This window comes from Martes martes, assembly GCF_963455335.1.
Source record: "Martes martes genome assembly, chromosome: Y".
In the NCBI taxonomy this organism is placed as follows: Eukaryota; Metazoa; Chordata; class Mammalia; order Carnivora; family Mustelidae; genus Martes; species Martes martes.
Window position 1 is genome coordinate 112228 of NC_137907.1, and position 21910 is coordinate 134137.

General features: G+C 37.1%; 1 protein-coding gene across 1 annotated transcript in view; it reads right to left on the reverse strand.

The window, feature by feature from the left end:
• The window catches only part of LOC308337759 (cullin-4B-like), a gene marked incomplete at both ends in the record, with an annotated part of 96411 nt that extends 80475 nt beyond the window's left edge, over window positions 1–15936 (reverse strand). Inside the window, 2 exons of the mRNA XM_080795941.1 lie at window positions 11246–11361; window positions 15729–15936. Of these exons, the coding sequence (XP_080652067.1) occupies window positions 11246–11361; window positions 15729–15936 (324 nt within the window). The remainder of the gene's footprint in view (window positions 1–11245; window positions 11362–15728) is intronic.
• Window positions 15937–21910: the final 5974 nt, after the last annotated feature.

A 21910-nucleotide genomic window follows, 5' to 3' on the forward strand; every position in this document is an offset into this window, starting at 1 on the left:
AGACAAGATGGCAGGGAAGTAGGAGGAGGTGCCATTTCAACCTGTACCCTAAAGTGAGCTGATTACCTACCAAAGAACTCCAATCACCCATGGAATCAGCCTGAGATCAGAATTATACACGTCTGGATCTCTACGGGGGGCAGAAGACGCCAGTGGGCAGGTAAAGTGGAGTGGGAACGTCGGACTGATATCGGAAGATAAACAAAAGGGGGAGGGAGCCACCAGAGGCGACCGATTGGAAAATAATACCCCAATACGAGAGTGCCCTGCATTGGGGACCAGCATTAACTTGGAGTCTTGTTGAAAGCACTCAAAAGAGCAAAGGATCGCGCGGGGAAATTGTGGGAATTGGGGCGGCTAGGGACAGGGGCTTAAGTCCCCAGACGCAGGACAGCCTTCCCTGGCGCTGAGCCAGAGAGAGTGCGGCGGAGAAACCAGGTCTTTGTCCCTGAGCCGCCAGTGCGCCCAAGAACGGGTGGAGTCCGGCTCCATTGAGGGGCTGGGAGCCACAACAGACGGCAGAACGCACACCTTACTGGAGATGTGCGTGTGCCTCACCCTCCCCTGAGAGAGGTGCAGAACGCCCAGCCTGGTGTTCTCGGACCCACGCAGCGATAGAGCCGATAGAGCTGGAGAGGCCACGCCCCAAACCCTCCCCTGGGAGAGGTGCGCGCAAGCACGGCGTTCTTAGCCCCAGCCAGCGGGAAAATCTCAGTGTGCGATCGCTGCTTGGAACCTCTCTGGCGGTCTGGAGCTGCCCAGACAGCCACCGCTGCCTTGGTTTTGCGTACAAGCAGGAGATCCTGCGTCCCCATGGACCGCGACTCAGAACCTGCTCTGCTAGTGGCCCAGCGGCTGCAGCACCTGCAGGGGAGCAGACTGAGGCTTCTCTCTGAGAGGGAGGTTGGGGTGCAGTTTTCTTTCCTCTAAACCTCCAAAAACCATCAAAAGCTGTCAAGGCGAGAGAAAAGAAGTGAACAAACATAAAAACCTCCAGAGAACAAAAACCTGAAAAAACTGTTTTTCTCAGAGCCCACCCCCTTGAGGGGGTCGGGAGGACTTAACTCAGGGAACATCATTGACTGAAAACCCACGTGGCAGCCCCCTCCCCCAGAAAACAAATCAGGAAAGAAAAAAAAAAAAAAAAGACTACAAGAGAACAACCACCACTACTTCATAGATACAACTTTTATTTTGAATTCTTTCCCACTATTCTGGTTCTTTTTTTTTTTCTTTTGTTATATAGATAATTTTTTAACCTATTTACCATCACAGTGAGATGTCCAGTACATCAAATTCCATAATAAACTTCTAACCTGAATTTTTTGATACATACACATGTGTTTTTCTTTTGCTTTTCTATTTTCTTAATTTTTAAAAAAATTTTTAGTTTAGTTTAGTCCAGTTATTCCTTTTTTATTTTTATTTTCTAATATTCATATAGAGTTAAACTTCAAGGTAACCCCCTTTCTCCAAGCAATGCTACCCCTATAGGTGAACCAATTTTTAATCCCCGTTTTTCTTAGGAAAGTTGAGTCCTTTAACAAAGATATCAACATACATCCAGGAAGAATCAAAATAACCTTCCTCGCCCACACCGAGAATCTATAACCATGCTCCCATCTTTTTCTTCTGCCAGTGTCTCTGTGTATTTATGTTTGTCCTGATAGTATATAAATCTTATACTTGGGGTTCTTCTTGACAAGGCTCCTCCTTTTTTTGTTTATATATATATATATATATTTTTTCTCTCGTCATATACTTTTATCAGTCTTTTTGTTTGTCTGTTTTTCTTTGTATACATCATAAATCTTACCCTGGGGCCCATTTGGGCTGAACCTTCTCTTTTATCTTCCCTTTTTTTCCTGTCTCTCTCTCTCTCTCTTTTTTCTTTATCTTTTCTTTTTTCTCTCGTTTGGGTGGGGAATCCTGAGTGCTCAGGAGCGTTCCAGGGTGCACCTTGACTGCACCACGGTCGATACATCCAGCTACATCTGTCCAGTCATCTCTCACCAAAATGACTAGGAGGAGGAATCCCCAACAGAAGACAAATACAGACGATGGGCCTTCTGCAACAGAGCTAACGGCTATCAACATAGACAATATGTCGGAAAGAGAATTCAGGCTAACAATTATCCAGGCAATAGCTAGGCTGGAGAAAGCCATGGATGACCAAACGGAATTGATTAGGGCAGAACTGAAAGCGACCAGGGAGGATGTTCATAATGTTAGGGCAGAGCTGAAGGCCACCAGGGATGAGGTTCACAACACTCTCAATGAGTTCCAATCTAATCTAAATTCTCTAAAAGCTAGGGTAACTGAGACAGAAGATAGAATTAGTGATCTGGAGGACAAACAGATAGAGAGAAAGGAGCAGGAGGAAGCCTGGAACAAACAGCTTAGAAGCCACGAAAACAGAATCAGGGAAATAAATGATGCCATGAAACGTTCCAACGTCAGAATTATTGGAATCCCTGAAGGGGAGGAGAAAGAAAGAAGTCTAGAAGATATAGTGGAACAAGTTCTTCATGAAAATTTTCCCAATCTTGCGAATGGAACAAGTGTTCATGTACTAGAAGTAGAAAGGTCCCCCCCCCAAGATTATAAATTCAAAAAAAACATCCAGGCACCTCATAGTAAAATTGAGGAATCATAATTGTAGATACAATCTCTTGAAAGCCGCTAGGACAAAGAAGCTCCTTACGTACAGAGGAAAGCCCATCAGAATAACGTCAGACCTGTCCACAGAGACCTGGCAAGCCAGAAAGGGCTGGCAAGATATATTCAGGGCACTACATGAGAAGAACATGCAGCCAAGAATACTTTATCCAGCAAGACTGACATTCAAAATGGATGGAGAGATAAAGAGTTTCCAAGACCAGCATGGCTTAAAAGACTATGCAACCACCAAGCCGACACTGCAGGAAATATTAAGGGGGGTTCTATAAAAGAGGAAAAACCCTAAGAATAGCACTGAACAGAAATATAGAGACAATCGACAGAAAGAAAGACTTCAAAGATAACACAATGTCAATAAAAACATATCTCTCAATAATCACTCTCAATGTGAATGGCCTAAATGCGCCCATAAAACGACACAGGGTTGCAGATTGGATAAAACGACAGGACCCACCCATATGTTGTCTACAAGAGACCCATTTTGAACCTAAAGATACACCCAGACTGAAAGTGAAGGGATGGAGAAGCATCTTTCATGCCAATGGGCCTCAAAAGAAGGCCGGGGTAGCGATTCTCATATCAGATAAATTAGATTTTAAACTAAAGATGGTAGTCAGAGATACAGAAGGACACTACATCATTCTTAAAGGGACTATCCACCAAGATGATCTAACAATTGTAAATATCTATGCCCCCAATATGGGAGCAGCCAATTACATAAGAAAACTGTTAATCAAGATAAAGAGTCATATTGATATGAATACATTAATAGTAGGAGATCTTAACACGCCTCTCTCAGAAACAGATCATCGAAGCAGAAAATCAATAAAGAAATAAGAGCATTGAATGACACATTGGACCAGATGGACCTCATAGATATATACAGAACATTCCACTCTAAAACAACAGAATACTCATTCTTCTCAAGTGCACATGGAAACTTCTCCAGAATAGACCACATGCTGGGTCACAAATCAGGGCTCAACCGATACCAAAAGACTGAGATGATTCCCTGCATATTCTCAGATCACAATGCTTTGAAACTGGAGCTCAATCACAAGGAAAAGTTCAGAAGGAACTCAAATACCTGGAAGCTAAAGACCACCTTGCTTAAGAATGCTTGGATCAACCAGGAGATCAAAGAAGAACTTAAACAATTTATGGAAACCAATGAGAATGAAGACACTTCAGTTCAAAACCTATGGGATATAGCAAAGGCGGTCCTAAGGGGGAAATACATAGCCATCCAAGCCTCCCTCAAAAAAATTGAAAAATCCAGAATACACCAGCTGTCTCTACACCTTAAAGAACTAGAGAATCAACAACAAATCAAACCAACTCCACACGTAAGAAGGGAAATAATCAAGATTAGAGCAGAGATCAATGAGGTAGAAACCAGAGATACAGTAGAACGTATCAATGAAACTAGAAGCTGGTTTTTTGAAAGCATCAGTAAGATCGATAAACCATTGGCCACACTAATCCAAAAGAAAAGAGAGAAAGCCCAAATTAATAAAATTAAGAATGAAAAGGGAGAGATCACAACTAACACCAAGGAAGTAGAAACAATCATCAGAAGCTATTATCAACAGTTATATGCCAGTAAGCTAAGCAACCTACATGAAATGGATGCATTCCTGGAAAACTATAAACTCCCAAAATTGAACCAGGAAGAAATTGACAACCTGAATAGACCGATATCTAGTAACAAGATTGAAGCAGTGATCAAAAACCTCCCAAAAAACAAGAGCCCAGGACCTGACAGATTCCCTGGGGAATTCTATCAAACTTTCAAAGAAATAATAATACCTATTCTCCTGAAGCTGTTTCAAAAAATTGAAGCAGAAGGAAAACTTCCAGACTCTTTTTATGAAACCAGCATTACCCTGATTCCCAAACCAGGCAATGACCCTACCAAAAAGGAGAATTTCAGACCGATATCACTGATGAATATGGATGCTAAGATTCTCAACAAGATCCTAGCAAATAGGATCCAACAGCACATTAAAAAGATTATCCACCATGACCCGGTGGGATTCATCCCTGGGTTACAAGGATGGTTCAACATTCGCAAATCAATCAATGTGATAGCACAAATCAATACGAGAAGAGAGAAGAACCACATGATCCTCTCAATTGATGCAGAAAAAGCTTTTGACAAAATCCAGCATCCGTTCCTGATTAAAACGCTTCAAAGTATAGGGATAGAGGGAACATTCCTGAACTTCATCAAATCTATCTATGAAAAACCCACAGCAAATATCATCCTCAATGGGAAAAAGCTTACAGCCTTCCCGTTGAGATAAGGAACACGACAAAGATGCCCACTCTCACCACTCTTGTTCAACATAGTATTAGAAGTTCTAGCAAGAGCAATCAGACAACAAAGAGAAATAAAAGGTATCCAAATTGGCAAGGAAGAAGTCAAACTCTCTCTCTTCGCAGATGACATGATTCTTTATATGGAAAACCCGAAAGATTCCACCCCCGAACTACTAGAACTCATACAGCAATTCAGTAATGTAGCAGGATACAAAGTCAATGTCCAGAAATCAGTGGCTTTCTTATACACTAACAATGAAAACACAGAAAGGCAAATTAGACAATCGATTCCATTTACTATAGCACCAAGAACCATAAGATACCTCGGAATAAACCTAACCAAAGAGGTGAAAGATCTGTACTCGAGGAACTACAGAACACTCCTAAAAGAAATTGAAGAAGACACAAAAAGATGGAAGACCATTCCATGCTCTTGGATCGGAAGAATAAACATCGTTAAAATGTCTATACTGCCCAGCGCAATCTATACTTTTAATGCCATTCCGATCAAAATTCCACCAGTGTTTTTCAAAGAGCTGGAGCAAATAATACTAAAATTTGTATGGAATCAGAAGAGACCCCGAATTGCTAAGGAAATGTTGAAAAACAAAAATAAAACTGGCGGCATCCCGTTACCTGATTTCAAGCTTTACTACAAAGCTGTGATCACCAAGACAGCATGGTACTGGCATAAAAACAGACACATGGACCAGTGGAACAGAGTAGAGAGCCCAGATATGGACCCTCAACTCTATGGTCAAATAATCTTTGACAAAACAGGAAAAAATATCCAGTGGAAAAAAGACAGTCTCTTCAATAAATGGTGCTGGGAAAACTGGACAGCTATATGTAGAAGAATGAAACTTGACCATTCTCTTACACTGTACACAATGATAACCTAGAAATGGATAAAAGACTCAACGTGAGACAAGAATCCATCAGAATCCTCGAGGAGAACATAGGGAGTAACCTCTTTGATATCAGCCACAGCAACTTCTTTCAAGATATGTCTCCAAAGGCAAAGGAAACAAAGGCAAAGATGAACTTTGGGGACTTCATCAAGATCAAAAGCTTCTGCATAGCAAAAGAAACAGTCAACAAAACAAAGAGGCAACCCAGGGAATGGGAGAAGATATTTGCAAATGATAGTACAGATAAAAGGTTGATATCCAGGATCTATAAAGAACTCCTCAAACTCAACACACACAAAACAGATAATCATATTAAAAAATGGGGAGAAGATATGAACAGACACTTCTCCAATGAGGACATACAAATGGCTACCAGACACACGAAAAAATGTTCATCATCACTAGCCATCAGGGAGATTCAAATCAAAACCACATTGAGATACCACCTTACACCAGTTAGAATGGCCAAAATTAGCAAGACAGGAAACAACGTGTGTTGGAGAGGATGTGGAGAAAGGGAACCCTCTTACACTGTTGGTGGGAATGCAAACTGGTGCAGCCACTTTGGAGAACAGTGTGGAGATTCCTCAGGAAATTAAAAATAGAGCTTCCCTAGGACCCTGCAATTGCACTGCTGGGTATTTACCCCAAAGATACAGATGTAGTGAAAAGAAGGGCCATCTGTACCCCAATGTTTATAGCAGCAATGTCCACAGTCGCCAAACTGTGGAAAGAACCAAGATGCCCTTCAACGGATGAATGGATAAGGAAGATGTGGTCCATATACACTATGGAGTATTATGCCTCCATCAGAAAGGACGAATACCCAACTTTTGTAGCAACATGGAAGGGACTGGAAGAGATTATGCTGAGTGAAATAAGTCAAACAGAGAAAGTCAAGTATCACATGGTTTCACTTATTTGTGGAGCATAACAAATAATATAGAGGACAAGGGTAGATGGAGAGGAGAAGGGAGTTGAGGGAAATGGGAAGGGGAGGTGAACCATGAGAGACTATGGACTCTGAAAAACAACCTGAGGGTTTTGAAGGGGCGGGGGTGGGAGGGTGGGGGAACCAGGTGGTGGGTATTGGGGAGGGCACGGATTGCATGGAGCACTGGGTGGGGTGAAAAAACAATGAATACTGTTACGCTGAAAATAAATAAAAAATTTAATTTAAAAAAAATGGTTTCAGAATCAGATACCAAGGGTATCAGAATCAGAAACCAAGATTCATCTATGTGCTGTCTACAAGGGACTAATTTTAGACCTAAAGACACCTGCAGATAGAAGGTGAGGGTGGGGATGGAGAACTACCTATGATGCAAATGGACTTCAAAAGAGATCCAGAATAGCCACACTCTTTTCAGACAAACCAGTTTTTAAAGACTATAAGAGGAGATGAAGCTGGGTATTATAATGTAATTAGGGGCTTATCCATCAATAGATGCAACAATGGTAAATATATATGCCCCAACTTGGGAACAACCAAATACATAAATCAATTAATAACAAAGATAAACAAATGCATTGATAATAATACCATAATATCAGGGGACTTGAACATCCCACTCACAGCAGTGGACAGCTCATCTAAGCAGAAAGCGAACAGGCAAACAATGGCTTTTATTCTTTCTAAGTACAACATGGGGCTGAAACTCATGACACTGAGATCATGACCTGAGCTGAGATCAAGAGTCAGACACTTAAACAACTGAGCCAACCAGGCACCCCAACAACTAGGAAATTCAAGAAGAAATAAACAAGTACATGGAAGCAAATGAAAGAAAACATGGTAGTACAAAACCTTTGGGAGGCAGCAAAGGCAGTACTAAGAGGGAAACATAAAAGAGACCTACCTCAAATACAGAACCTAAACTTATACCAAAAGGAACTAGAAAAGGAAGAGAAAATAAAGCCTATATAGGCATCAGAAGAAGGGAAATAAAATTAGGCCAGAAATAAATGACAGAGTAACAACAAAAGACAGAACACATTAATGAAATTAAGAACCGATTCTACGAAATAAATAATAAAATTGATAAAACTCTAGCCAGTTTTAGCAAAAGGAAAAGAGAAAGGACCCAAATAAATAAAATCAGGAATGAAAGGGGAGAGAACACAACCACACCACAAAAATACAAACATTATAAGATATTATGAGCAAATTATATGGCAACAAGCTTGGCAACCTGGAAAAATGGACAAGTTCCTAGAAACATACACCCTACTGGGACCCCTGGGAGGCTCAGTCAATTAAATGGCTGACTTTAGCTCCGGTCATAATCTCAGGCTCCTGGAATTGGGTCCCACATCAGGCTCCTTGCTTAGTGGAGAGCTTGTTTCTCCCTCTGCCTGCTCTGTCTGGTGCTCCATCTGTTTGTGCTCTCTCTCTCTGATAAATAAATAAATGAAATCTTTAAAAAAGGAGAAAGGAAGGAAGGAAGGAATGAACAAACTACCAAAACTGAAACCAAAAGAAATAGAAAATTTGAACAGATCCATAACCAGTAAAGAAATTGAATCAGTAATCCTGATTCAATCTCCCAACAAACAAAAGTCAAGAGCCAGATGGCCTATAAGGGAATTCTACTAGATACTTAAAGAAAAAGTAATACTTATTCTTTTGAAAAAGGAAAACCTCCAAATTCCTTCTAAGAGACCAGCATTACTTTGATTTCAAAACCAAAGACCTCATGCAAAAGGAGAATTACAGGTTAATATCCCTAATGAACACAGATGCAAAATTTCTCAAGAAGTTACTAGCAAACTGAATTTAACAGAACATTAAAAGAATTATACAGTATTACCAAGTAGAATTTATTCCTGGGATGGAGAAGTGGTTCAATCAACAGCTTACACCACCTTCCATTAAGGAAAGGATTAGAATCATATGGTCCTCTCAGTTCATGCAGAAAGAGCATTTGATAAAATACAGCATCCACTCTTTAACAAGTCTTCAACAAAATAGATGTAGATGGAACACATCTTGACACATTAAGATAAGGCCATATACAAAAGACCCACCACTATTATCATTATCAATGGGGAAAAACTGAGAGCCCTTCCTCTACACTCAAGAACAAGACAAGGATGTAACATAGTACTGGAAGCAATATGACAAGAAAAACAGAAAAAAAAAAAGAGAGAGAGAGAAAGAAATAGAAGAGAAAGAAAGAGAGAGAGAGAGAGAAAGGGAGGGAAGGAATGAAGGAGGGAGGGAGGAAGGAAGGGAGGAAGAAAAAAGGAGAAAGAAAGAAAGAAAGAAAGAAAGAAATCAATCCAAAACAGCAAGGAAGAAGCCAAAGTTTTTTTATTTGCAGATGACATGATACTCTAGTAGAAAACCCAAAACTCCACTCAAAAGTTGCCAGAAGTAATACATAAATTCAGCAGTCACTGGACATAAAATCAATGCACAGAAATCTGTTGTATTTCCCTACACCAATAATGAAGCAGCAGAAAAAGAAATCAAGGAATCAATCCCATTTGCAATTGCACCAAAAACAGTAAGGTATATTACCAAAGAAGTAAAAGAAGTTAAAGATATGTACTCCAAAAACTATAAACGCTTATGAAAGAAACTGGAGAAGACACAAATAAATGGAAAAGCAACCCAGATTCATGGATTGGAAGAATAAACTTTGTTAAAATATTTGTAGTACCAAGAAAAAAAAAAAAGTCTGTAGTACCCAAAGCAATCTAGACATTTAATGCAATCCCTATCAAAACATCACCAGCATTTTTCACAGAGATGAAACAATCCTAAAATTTATATGGAACCACAAAAGATCTTGAATATCAAAAGCAATTCTGAAAAACATAAACAAAACTGGAGGCATCATGATTCCAGTTTCCAAGCTATATTAACAAAGCTATAGTCATCAAGACAATAGGGTATTACAAAACAAAACAAAACAAAAAACAGTATGGTATAGTCACAAAAACAGAGAAACACATCAATGGAACAGAAGACAAAACCTACAAAAGGACCATAACTCTGTGGCTAACTAATCATCACCAAAGCAGGAAAGAATATCCAATGGAAAAAAAGTCGTGTCAACAACTGGTATTGAGAAAACTAGACAGCCATGCGCAGAAGAATGACACTAGAGTACTTTCTTACACCATAAGCAAAGATGAATTCAAAACTGATGAAAGACCTAAATGTGAAACAGGAAACCAATCAAAACCAGGTAGCAACCTTTTTGACCCCAGCCACAACAACTTCTTACTATACAGGTCTCCAGAGGCAAGGGAAACAAAAGCAAAAATGAACTACTAGGACTTAAATCTATAAGGAACTTATCAAACTCAAAGCCCCCAAAACAAATAATCTAGTGAAGAAATGGGAAGACATGAATAGACACTTTTCCTAAGAAGATATGCAGATGGCTCCAGAAACATGAAAAGATATGCACATCACTCATTATCAGGGGAATACAGATCAAAACCACAAGGAGATACCACCTCACACCTGTCAGGATGGTTAAAATTAGCAAAAGAAACAACAGGGGTTGGCAAGGATGTGGAGAAAGGGGAGTCCTCTTGGACCGCTGGTGGGAATCAAAACTGGTGCAACCACTCTGAAAGGCAGCATGGAGGGTCCTTAAAAAGTTAAAAATAGAACTAACCTATAATCTAGCAATTGCACTCCTAAGTATTAACCAGGAGATACAAAAATACAGATTCAAAGGGGTACATGCACTCTGTTGTTTATAGATGCATTATAAAAAATAGCCATGGATAAAGAAGAGTGTTATATTTATAATAGAAAATTATTGTCATCCAAAAAAATTTAAAAAAAAGAAAAAGTAGAGAAAGGAAAAAAATCTTGCCATTTGCAGCAATGTGGATAGAGCTAGAGAGTGAAAAAGTCAGGTAGAGAAAGACACATGCCACATGAATTCATTTATATGTGTAATTTAGGAAAGAAAACAGAGGAATATATGTGAAAGGAAATAGGGAAACAAACGTTAAGAGACACTTAACAATAAAAATCAAACTATATCTCTCTCCCATTTCAACAAAAAGCTTTTCTAGACTCTTTTTAAAATAAGAAAAATGTACACAAGACTCTGCTAAATTAAACTGAATTATAATAACTTGAAGAATGAGAATATATACATAAAAGCAGAGTGTACCCAGCATAAATGTAGCTAAATAAATCCATCAGATACAAATACAGAAATTGAACTGCATGATTATAAACTATGAAGGATTCCATTACAATGCATGATGACAAAAGATCCAAGCAAATAGAATATAATTATTAATATAAATCCTGACTCCATTATGATTAATGAGTACTTACATTCAAAAATGACACATACCTGATAGAGTTCTTCCAAGCTATATTTAACAGAGATATTGTTCTGGATAGCATGTACAGCTTCTTTTAATTTTTGCCATGTTCCTTCAGTGTAGTTTTCTAGTATCAGAGGTTTATCTAAAAAATTAACACAAGATTATGGAGCAAAATATTTGGAGGACAATGTCAAATACTATAAAATGTAGTATCATCATACATTTAAGACAAATTTACTTTAAACACGTATGTTGAGACCATTCAGTGGGTAAAAATAGTCCGTTCAACAAGTGGTACTAGGACAACAAGATACACACATTCAAAAGAATGAAGAAAAACTGATATCCTAATATATTCAAAAAATAATTCAAAATCAAAGGCCTAAATATAAATATGAAAGCATAATCTATAAGGCTTTCAGTAGAAAACACAGGGGTAAGTCTTCATGACCTTGGATCTTGCTATAGGTTCATACATGACACCTAAGGTATGAACATTAGATAATTTATTGGAGAGCTCATTAAGTTAAAATGTAAAATTTCTGTGTATCAAAGGAAAATCAAGAAAGCAAAAACACAACCCTCAGCATATGAGAAAATATTTGCTAATCATATAAGTGGTAAGTATCAAGTATATAGAATAAAAAACTTTTGCAACTCATCTACAAAAAAAAATAAACCCAATTAATAACTAGGCAAAGGATTTAAACAGACATTTTCAAGAATATATACAAATGGCTAAGGAGCTTACGAAAAGTTGCTCAACATAATAAGTAAATAGATACATTTGAGTCAAAACTATGACATATCATTTCACACCTACTAGGAGGATATAACAAATTTTTGACAGGATGCAGGGAAATTGGAATCCCTGCACATTTCTGGTAGGAATATAAAATTATGTGGACAATGTGGAAAAGTTTAGCAGTTCTTTAATTAAACATAAAATCACCATATGATCCCACAATTCTCTTCTTGGTATCTATCCAAAAGAACTAAATACTGGCATTCATACAGAATCTTATATGTAAATGTTCAAAGCAGGGTACATGTCCATACAATGGAATTTTATTTAAACCATAAAAATGAAGCATTCACACATGTCACACCATGACTGAACTTCAAAAGCACTATACTACATGAAAGAAAGTAGACAGAAAAGGCCACTTATATAATGATTTCATTTATATGAAACATCCAGACTATGTAAATCCACAGGGACAGAAAGCAAACTGCTGACTGCCAGGTAGAGGACAGAAAGGAAGGGAAAAGGGATGGACAGGAAAATGATAATGCTTATGACTATGGGGTTTCATCTTTGGGTGATTAAAATAAACTGATCAAATGAAAATGATTAAAATTATTTAGTTCAGAATTGGGGGCATCCAGGTTGCTCAGTCAGTTAAGCATCTGACTATTGGTTTTGGCTCAGGTCATGATCTCTGAGTCCTGAGTCAAGCCCCAAGTCAAGTTCCATGCTCAGTATGGAGTCTGCTTGTCCCTCTTACTCTGTCTCTCCCCCTATTCTCTCTCTCAAATAAATAAATAAAATCTTTAAAAAATGTTTCAGGATTAGACTGAGGTGGTAGTTGTGCAGTATTGTCATTTACTAAGTATACAACTGTACACTTTAAAGCAGTTAATGTCTAATCTTATGCTTTGTGAATTTCACCTCAGTAAAAATATAAGCACAGAATGAAAAGAGTCTCAACAAAAACTCTAAAAGTTTCATGCTTAAATTACTAGACAAAAATAATGTTCCAATTAAACATAAATTTCTACTTAAGAAGTTGTTAAAGCCTAATAAAGAGAATCTACAATAAGAAAAACAGTAATACAAAATTAAATACAAATTAACTGAGCCAGCAAAACACCAAAATCCAAGATTTGGAAGGGAAACTATTTATGCACATAGTTAAGTGTCATATTACATATTTACATTCTCTATATATCCTATATAGATGTAATTTATAATATATGTATTACATGCATACATTTTCATATAAATTAGGCCACCCTAGAAGGCAAACATCAAACCAGAAATTTGCATTTTTAAGGAAAATTAGTATTTTTATTTCAAAATTCTTTGGTGGTTTGTTAGGCAAAGAATAACAACTTCAAAATTAGGTCTCTTTCCTTCTTTCTCTCTCTCTCTCTTCTCTTTTTATTTATGTATTTATGTATTTATTTATTTATTTGACAGAGATCACAAGTAGGCACAGAGGCAGGCAGAGAGAGAGAGAGGAGGAAGCAGGCTCCCTGCTGAGCAGAGAGCCTGATGTGGGGCTTGATCGCAGGACTCTGGGATCATGACCTGAGCCGAAGGCAGAGGCTTTAACCCACTGAGCCACCCAGGTGCGCCTCTCCCTCTCTCTCTCTCTCTTTCTACTTTCTTTCTTTTCTTTAAGTAGGCTCCACTTTCAGCATGGAGGCCTGAACTGAAGACACTGAGACCAGGACCTGAGCTGAGATCACCAGCTGAACGCCCATCTGACTGAGATATCCAGGCACCTAGGGTTTCTTTTTTTATAACACGTTCACACTCTCACTCCCAATAAATTTACTATTATTATACATTCCTGAAGGAATGATTTTTAAAGCATGAAAAACATTATTGATTATGCTATGAAAAAAGGAATATGAAGTGTTTCTTCAAATCCATGTGTTTATATAAAAAAGTCATGAAAAAATATTGAATGTCATATATTTGATAATGATGATCAAGAGAAATATTGCAATGGTCCATCTCACTGCACCAAAATATATTCTAAATTTATTTTTAGTGTTGTAAAATCTGAAACAGAATGGCATATTTTTTATATCCTTCATGTAGGAATATGGAATTAGTCAAAAAATTATAAGATATTCAATATAGCTAAGCTCTAAGTATGAAAATACAAATTAAATAAATTACTAATATTGAGAGGCACCTGGGAGGCTCAGTGGGTTAAGCCTCTGCCTTCAGCTCAGGTCATGATCTCAGGGTCCTGGGATGGAGCCCCACATAGGTCTCTCTGCTCAGCAGGGAGCCTGCTTCCCCACCTCTCTACCTGCCTGCCTCTTTGCCTACTTGTGATCTCTGTCAAATAAAATAAACGAATAAATAATTATTAATACTGACTAAAAAAAACCAATATGCATAGACCAGGACGTTCCAGTCACTAACATTTATCCTATAAAATACTAAAATATATTAAAAAATACTGGAATTTCAAATCATCAATCATTCAATAATGCATGACTATAACATGAACTCCCAAAACTCATGTTATTTGAAATATTATTTAGTTCTTAAGGAATGCTTTTTACACTTCAACAATCTATCGTCAAACTTCTGCATAATAAATCCAGCACACACTAGGTTCTGGATAAAAAACAAAGGGAAAAATCAGAGGGGAAAATGTTAAAAATATTGATTTTAAAAGAAAATTTGGCATGTTAAATAGAAATTTTGTGATATTTGAAGTTTTACTTACAATGAAGAGCAGTACTTGTGCAGGAAAGAACTGAATGTAGGAGTTATTAAAAAATATTAATTAAAATAGAGAATGTTAAATTGGTTCCTGGTAATTAAAGATATCATGAGATTGGCATATGTCCTTTACACTCTGTAAGCTAAAAATGAGCAAGCAAATGTTGGTTTTTAAAATACAAAAAATGTTGGTTTTTAAAATATACCAAATGTTGGTACCAAAAATGTTGGTTTTTAAAATTCAAACATACCCACATATGGATTTCATTTTACAAATGAATTGATTCAATAATTCTGTTGTTTCTAATTTTTTATATTAATATTTCCTCAGAATTTTTTAAAATATTTTATTTATTTGCCCGAGAGAGAGAGACAGTACACACAAGCAGGCAGAGAGGCAGGCAGAGGCAGTGAAAGAAGCAGGCTCCCCACCGAGCAAGGAGCCCGATGCAGGACTCGATCCCAGGACCCCAGGATCATGACCTGAGCCGAAGGCAGCGGCCCAACAAACTGAGCCACCCAGGTGTCCCCTCAGAATTTTTTAAATGCTAAAATGCATCTACTCTGAGGAATGGATTTTCTTATGATTTCATTGTTTATATCCAAGTGCATACTTTTTCACCAACACTCTATAAATTATCAGAAATTTAAATTGTTGCCTTTTTACTATCTATGTGAGATCACTTTTCGGTTATATGAAAGATCCACTCACTGAGAAGACAGGACACAATATAATCTACAAAGTTGTCACAGTTGAGAAAGGTATTTCAAAGTCAAACAGAGAACTTAAAATGTAGTTTAGAGGGAAACAAAGAAATGAACCATGGAGTGGTCTTCGAAAGGGCAAATGTTACTCTGTAGTTATATCATGGCTGGGACTCAGGGCTTCAGAATGCAAAAATAATGTTCCTAAATCTTGTAAAAATTAACTGTGCCACAGAAAATATAACTGTATTTCTCCGAATTTAAAATAGAAAAGCAGCAACAGGGTATGAGGAGTTAAAACTGAAATCTTAATCAAATGATCATTATGTTACCTTTAAAGTTTTTGATTACTAGTTTTTTGACAGACCCAGTGCCAAGCTTGATACTGGCAAAACTAGACAGAGTCACGGGGGCTTCAGTCAAATCATCTGTGTGATGGTCTGCAGCCACAGAGAAAACTACCAAGTTTCTGTTTTTAAGCTGTTCTTGTTCCTGAGAGGCAGAAGCAGATGAAGATGATGATGAGTCTTCCTCAGCCATTTTCACATTAAGTCCTGTAAAGTACAAAAAAAAAAAAATTAAAATCAAAGAAATCGAGTTTATAATTCTGTCTACTAAGATTTAAGAAGCTGAATAAAGGAGGAAGATAAAGATCAGAAACAGATAAACAAGGGGTGCCTGGGTGGCTCCTTCTGTTAAGTATCTGCATTTGGCTCAAGTGGCAATTCCAGGGTCCTGCTCAGCAGGGAGTCAGTATCCCCCTTTCTCTCTGCACCCAACCCCTGCCCATGCATAAATAAATGAAATCTTTTAAAAAGAGAGATAAACAAGAAAAGCATTTAAGGTGCTCCTGACCCTCACAGCTATATTTTAATTTTTTTCCCCTTAATAATACACGGAAGCAGATGAAGAAAGACCATCACCAAGTATATATAATCTCTAGTGAAATGGACAACACTAACTGCCAGATCAGGAGGGTGAAATACTTTGAAAACATGAAAATAAAAAGAATGAAAAAATGAATAATTATAAAAAAAAAAAAAAGGAAAATGACCAAGAGCAAAGGAAAACAAAACAAAACTGAAACAAGAAGAGAGTTTCAGTGATAACATAGCAGCAAATGAGAAAATGATCCTGAAGTTCTGTAGAGTAGGGTAAATTTGGGAAGGAAACACTAAAGATTAGAAAATAAGAGAAAGTGGGAATCAGAGGGGGGAAAAAGAAAAGACATAAAACAGAGAAACTCAGGGACAGAAAATGGAAATACAGAGTGAAAGAAAGAAAAAAAATATGCAAGGCACCTATAGCAGTACATTTCACAACCTGCTGCAACAAAGAACTAGCGTGAGGAGAAAAATAAGACAAACACAAACCACAGAAATAGCTAAAAGAGGTATCAATCAGATATGAAGAAATGCAGTACTGAAAGTTAGAAAAGGCAGAACGTAATGCATTTGTTACTGTATTTTGGAATATAACAGTAAACAAAAGAGTCTCTGGACTTTCATGAAACATCCATTATAAAGGTTCAGAAAATCTAGCAAGTCTCAAACTGAAGATGCAAAATGAGAAAATACATAAGTAAAAGGTAGTGCATGGGAAGAAAGAGGTGAGTTTAATGAGAGTTTAAAGGAGAAAAAAAAGTAGAGGCAATAAGAGAGAAAGGGTATATAAGAAAAGGAAGGGGAAAACCAGAGAGAACGTAAAAGAAAAAGCAAGGCAAATAATATTTACTTACATAATGAGAAAAGCATAAATAAACGATGATAGAAATGAATATATGGATAAACATGAGAGAGATTTAAGGGATGAAAGGGTAGCAACACTAGACAGAAACAAATATACACGGCAACAGAAACCCAACAAGGCATTTTTTAAAAGCACCAATGAAGAAACAAAGACATCATGACAAAGAAAATGACAACACAAAAGACTCAGAAAAAGAAATGAAAGGAAGGAAAGAAAGTCAGAAGAGGAAATTAGGGGCAGGAAGGAAGCATAAGAAAGCTTAAAGTCAAAGACATTCCAGGAGAGAGGATATAAAAAGATTATATTGCCTAGGGACTAAGAAATAGAGATGAGAGAGTCCGCACATACAGTCTGAACAATACAGAGATACAAGGCAAAATTTCTATCTGTGAAGAACTCTTTCCCTAAAGATAGAACTAGGGAAAGAATGAGTGAAAAGAAAACAAGGAAAAAAACCTCAAGAACTGGAGAGGACAAATTTATGAAAAGACTAATGCCTTTAACAGAAAGAAACAAAGATCAATACTATTACTTAGAACCATTTAAAAAACAAACAAACCAAAAACAAAACAAAACAAAAAACACCAGGAGACAGAAAAATGGAACAGATGAACATAATAAATGAATAGACAAAAAGATTCAAAATTATATTAATAGAAAAAGCATACAAACAAAAATCAAAAGTAACAAGATGAAAAACATGAGAGAAATCACAAGAAAAGATGGAAAAGAAGAAAAATATTAAGAGAAATATCTTAAAAGCGTCCAAGTTAAACAGCACTGAACCACAGAAGAGACGGACAAACATTAAGACTCAAAGTCAAAATAGGTGTTACGAAAACGAAACCAAAAAATACATCAAATACATAAAAGAAATATATAAAAACGTAAAAGCCTGACAAAAATAGCATGTTAAGTGGAAAACTAAAAAGAAGACTGAAGGAGCGTCAATAGAGAAAAAGTTCACACACACCATCGGTGTTTTACGAAATTAACCTATTTAGAAGTCTGATCATCGCTGAGAGCTAAAATAGCAACATGTTATTCTTAAGATTAAGGCGCAATGACCTAGTAATAATTTACACATTTTGTTTTGTTTTTGGTTACTTGCCTCTCTGAAAGATGGAAAAGTACCTCAGAAGCGACCGTTGACTACCCCCACGGCCTCACGGTCTCGCGATGCGAGACCTGAACTAGTCTTCACCGGAAATGACCGCGTCCAAATTCCTATTATGACCGAGAGTTAGCAAGCGAAGTTACGCCGTGGGTTCAGCAAGGAGAAAGAGAGAAGGAGCTAGAGCCATGTTCATGGAAATCTGTCCTACAATTACAAGATCCTTAACAGTTTGGGAATAAATAAATAAGTAAGGAAAGAAAAGAGGGAGGGAGGAAAGAAGGAAGGGAGGGAGGGAGAGAAATTGGGCCAGATCATTGAGCCCCCAAATGCATGCATTTAAATTACTTGAATGTGGGACTTCAATGTATCAATTCTACATATCCTTTCCATGGGGAAGGAGGAGTTAAGCCTCTCATCCGCTATGTTTTTAACCAATATATAAAACCTGTCAAAAGTCATTAGTGATGATGTAGGGGAAAATTACCAAGCAGCTTAATTAAAGGTATAAAGTTCTTCATCCTCTTACAAAAAGAACAATTATTTCTTACAAAAAGAACAATTTTATCTTTGTGCTGCACGTCCTGGTAATTTTGTTAAGTTAATCTCTACATAGACCATATTAAATAGTATGGTTAAACTGAACATTGTAAATTTTGGTGTGGATGTGCAGATGAAAACAAATTTCATTTATACTTTTAATTTCATTTTGCTATAAATCATAGTTAATAATTGGAGTTACTTTCTCCCCATATGCGTGTTTTAGTGCCTGCCAGTAACTGCTTCTCTCACCATTTTATATAGTTTGGCTTGCTAAGTCCTTTAAATCACTGAAAATTAATATAGTTAAACAAATCATGTGCAGGTACATGTCCACTTATGACATATTTAGCAAAAAATATTTGAATCACTATATTGTATACCTGAAATTAATAGTACACTGTCATGTTAATGAACTGGAATCTAATAACTTGAAAAAATATTTGACTATCTCATTTCCATATAACAGGTGAAACATACCCGTTATCCTTTTTATTAACCTTAAAAATTCTAAAAATTATTTGCATCCCTTCAGCCTGGTCTCCTTTGTAGTTGCAGAAAGAAACAGTATATTTAAAAAAAAAAAAAAAAAGCTAATAAGTAACAGTGCCAAGTACGACATAAGTACTTCATTACAGTAATTTCATTTAATTCTCTTACTAATTTTAGAAGATGTAGAAACACTACTTAGTCCAATTCTCCAATAGGCAAGAGAAGTTCAAGAAAGTTAAGTAGCTTACTTTTGTATATAGCCAAGGGAAGAGATTTTACTATTCTTATAGTACTGCAGGAACCATTTATTCATTCATTTATTTATTTATTTGTTTTATTTTTACTCATAGTGCTGAGCAATTGTGACACCAAAGGCATTACCAAAAATATGATATTTATGAGGGTCAGAACTTTTGCCTCTTTTATTCCCATCTATTTTCCCATCTATAATCCCCTTAGAATCTAACTTAGCACAATAAATATTTGCTAAATGAAGTGAATCATGTTTTCAGCCTTGGGGAAGATGAAATGAAATACTGATCCTCATGATTCACAAATAGTAAGCAAAGGTCAGATTGAAAAACTTCTGACTTTTGCACTGAGTCTACTTCAATCCTGACTCTTGAATCTCTAAATCATGAATATTAAGGCCCATTAACAAGGATGCGTCAGCCTTCTTTATGCCTTGGATAACAGAGATGTGTTCTCCAGAAAGAAGAATTTAGCAGTTAAAATAAAGGTTACAGTGACTCAATAGAGTATCCTGGGGTCAGTGGTACACATGTTTCTATTCTTGGACAATTGTGTCTATGTTTTCAACAATCTTCCTTAAGGAAGAACAATATATTGCTCTAATGAGTGAATTTCATTTCTCCTCTGAAATCCAAGTCAAAGAGTGACTAAAATTTCAGCACTGTCAATATGACTTAAACTCTCTCTTTCCTCAGAATCTAAACAAAAGAAAGACAATACCACCTTCCTCTTCTTTATTCACTAATTTGTATAAATGTTAACACTCTCTCTTCCCAGGTTGGGTAGAAGGTCAGGAAGAAAGGTAAAAACAAATAAAAAAACTATAAGAAAATCCAAAATATGTATTTTTTTTCATCTTCTAAGTTTAACAGATCTTGGTAGGATACAAAATGATTTTGAACATGATGCAACTGGAGTATCTTGTCCTAACAACCTAAGTTAGGTAGAAACTTGATTTTTTTTTTCCTTCTCATATCCCAACACTTCTACATATCTCCAAAATCCCTACAATTGATTTTTTAAATCCTCTGAGAATCTTACCAGAGTTCATATGTCTGATATATACTGCTGACATTATGAAAATATCTTCCTTCCCTGCTCTGTAAGATGAACTGAAACTGAATTATTTGACAATCTAGAAATGAGATATTTTGATACAAACTTTTCTAAAAGTCCCTTGCAAACACTCATTCATTAATCTTCCTCCATTCTCTAGTCTTAGACTACCGGGCCACAAAAGAATCTTATTTAACAGTACTAATACAGGTTCTCAGTTTTACTTAGCTAAGGTGGGAAAAGACCTTATTTGGACTATCAGCTACTTACAAGTTGTTCAAGAGTCCAAAGTAGGCTGTCATCATAGTCTTTATAAATGTTGCCTTGTAAATGGTCATTGGGTATCTCTATCAAGAGTACCTTCGGGTGCCTGGGTGTCTCAGTGGGTTAAAGCCTCTGCCTTCGGCTCGGGTCATGATCCCAGGGTCCTGGGATCGAGCCCCGCATCGGGCTCTCTGCTCGGCAGGGAGCCTGCTTCCCCCTCTCTCTCCGCCTGCCTCTCTGCCTACTTGTGATCTCTGTCTGTCAAATAAATAAACAAATTCTTTAAAAAAAAAAAAGAGTACCTTCAAAATAGTTTAATTTTTATCCAATTTGAAGAATTATTCTTTTTTTTAACTTTATTTTATTTTTTCACTGTTCCAGAATTCATTGTTTATGCACCACACTCAGTTCTCCATGCAATACATGCCCTCCCTAATACCCACCACCAGTCTCACCCAACCCCACCCCCGCCCCTCCAAAACCCTCAATTTGTTTCTCAGAGTCGACAGTCTCTCATGGTTCGCCTCCCCCTCCAATTTCCCCCAACTCCCTCTCCTCTCCTTCACCCAATGCCTTCTGTGTTATTCCTTATGCTCCGCAAGTAAGTGAGACCATATGATAATTGACTCTCTCTGCTTGATTTATTTCACTCAGCATAGTCTCCTCCAGTCCCGTCCATGTTGATACAAAAGTTAAGTATTCATCCTTTCTGATTGAGACATAATACTCCATTGTATATATGGACTATATCTTCTTTATCCATTCATCCATAGAAGGGTATCTTGGCTCTTTCCACAGTTTGGTGACTGTGGCCATTGCTGCTATGAACACTGGGGTATAGATGGCCCTTCTTTTTAGTACACCTGTATCGTGGTGGTAAATACCCAGTAGTACAATTGCGGGTCATAGGGTAGCTCCAATTTAAATTGAATTACTTTTAATAAGTATGGAGTTTTTGTTTGGGATGATGAAGTAACTCTAGAAATACACAGTGGTAACTGTTGTAAAATATTGTGGATGCACTTATCGCTATGGAATTTTACATTT